The following is a 759-nucleotide window of genomic DNA, read 5'->3' as shown; positions in this document are numbered from 1 at the left end:
AAGCTTCCCATCCCTGAAAGCTGCTCCACCCACCAAGGACTGGACAGAGGTCAGAGTCCGTCCATCATATGAGAGGACTGTGGTGAGAGCTGTGGCTCAGCTGGAGGAGACGCTCAGTAAAAAGATGAAGAAGCTGATTGAGGCTGAGCTGAAGAGGGTCCAGCAGTATGCAGAGGATGTGACTCTGGATCCTGATACAGCACATCCTAATCTAATCCTGTCTGATGATGGAAAACAAGTTCACTGTGGTGATGTGAGGAAGAATCTCCCCGACAACTCAGAGAGATTTTCTCACTGTGTTATTGTCTTAGGAAAGCAGAGTTTCTCTTCAGGCAGATTTTACTTTGAGGTTCAGGTTAAAGGAAAGACTGACTGGATTTTAGGAGTGGCCAGAGAGTCGATCAACAGGAAGGGAGTCATATCACTGAGACCTGATGATGGTTACTGGACGATATGGTTGAGAAATGGAAACGAGTATGAAGCTCTTGCTGGCCCCTCAGTCCGTCTCTCTCTGAAGTCTCAGCCTGAGAAGGTGGGGGTGTTTGTGGATCATGAGGAGGGTCTGGTCTCCTTTTATGACGTAGCTGCTGCAGCTCTCATTTACTCCTTTACTGGCTGCTCCTTCACTGAGAAACTCTACCCATTTTTCTGTCCCTATCCTAATGATGGTGGTAAAAACTCCGCCCCTCTGATCATCTGTCCTGTTAATCCAACTGCCTGATCTTTTTTTTGATGAAGCATTGACAACAATCAATATAC

General features: G+C 46.9%; 1 protein-coding gene across 1 annotated transcript; it reads left to right on the top strand.

Moving 5' to 3' along the window:
* The first annotated feature begins 9 nt into the window (after positions 1 to 9).
* Positions 10 to 753, top strand: LOC147819635 (zinc-binding protein A33-like). Its single transcript, XM_087172032.1, has one exon. It carries the CDS (start codon positions 125 to 127, stop codon positions 719 to 721), a length of 597 nt encoding a protein of 198 aa, XP_087028158.1. The 5' UTR covers positions 10 to 124; the 3' UTR covers positions 722 to 753.
* Positions 754 to 759: the final 6 nt, after the last annotated feature.

The sequence above is a fragment of the Seriola lalandi genome, unplaced genomic scaffold (genome assembly GCF_002814215.2).
Source record: "Seriola lalandi dorsalis isolate HSWRI2012SDOR001 ecotype SW California unplaced genomic scaffold, Sedor1 jcf7180002051473, whole genome shotgun sequence".
In the NCBI taxonomy this organism is placed as follows: domain Eukaryota; kingdom Metazoa; phylum Chordata; class Actinopteri; order Carangiformes; family Carangidae; genus Seriola; species Seriola lalandi.
The sequence above is the reverse complement of the archived record's forward strand: the minus strand, read 5'-3'. Positions and strand labels throughout refer to the sequence as shown.

Excerpts from the sequence above, each read along its gene's own strand:
- LOC147819635 (XM_087172032.1), top strand. The coding sequence starts at position 125 with ATGAAGAAGCTGATTGAGGCTGAGCTGAAGAGGGTCCAGCAGTATGCA.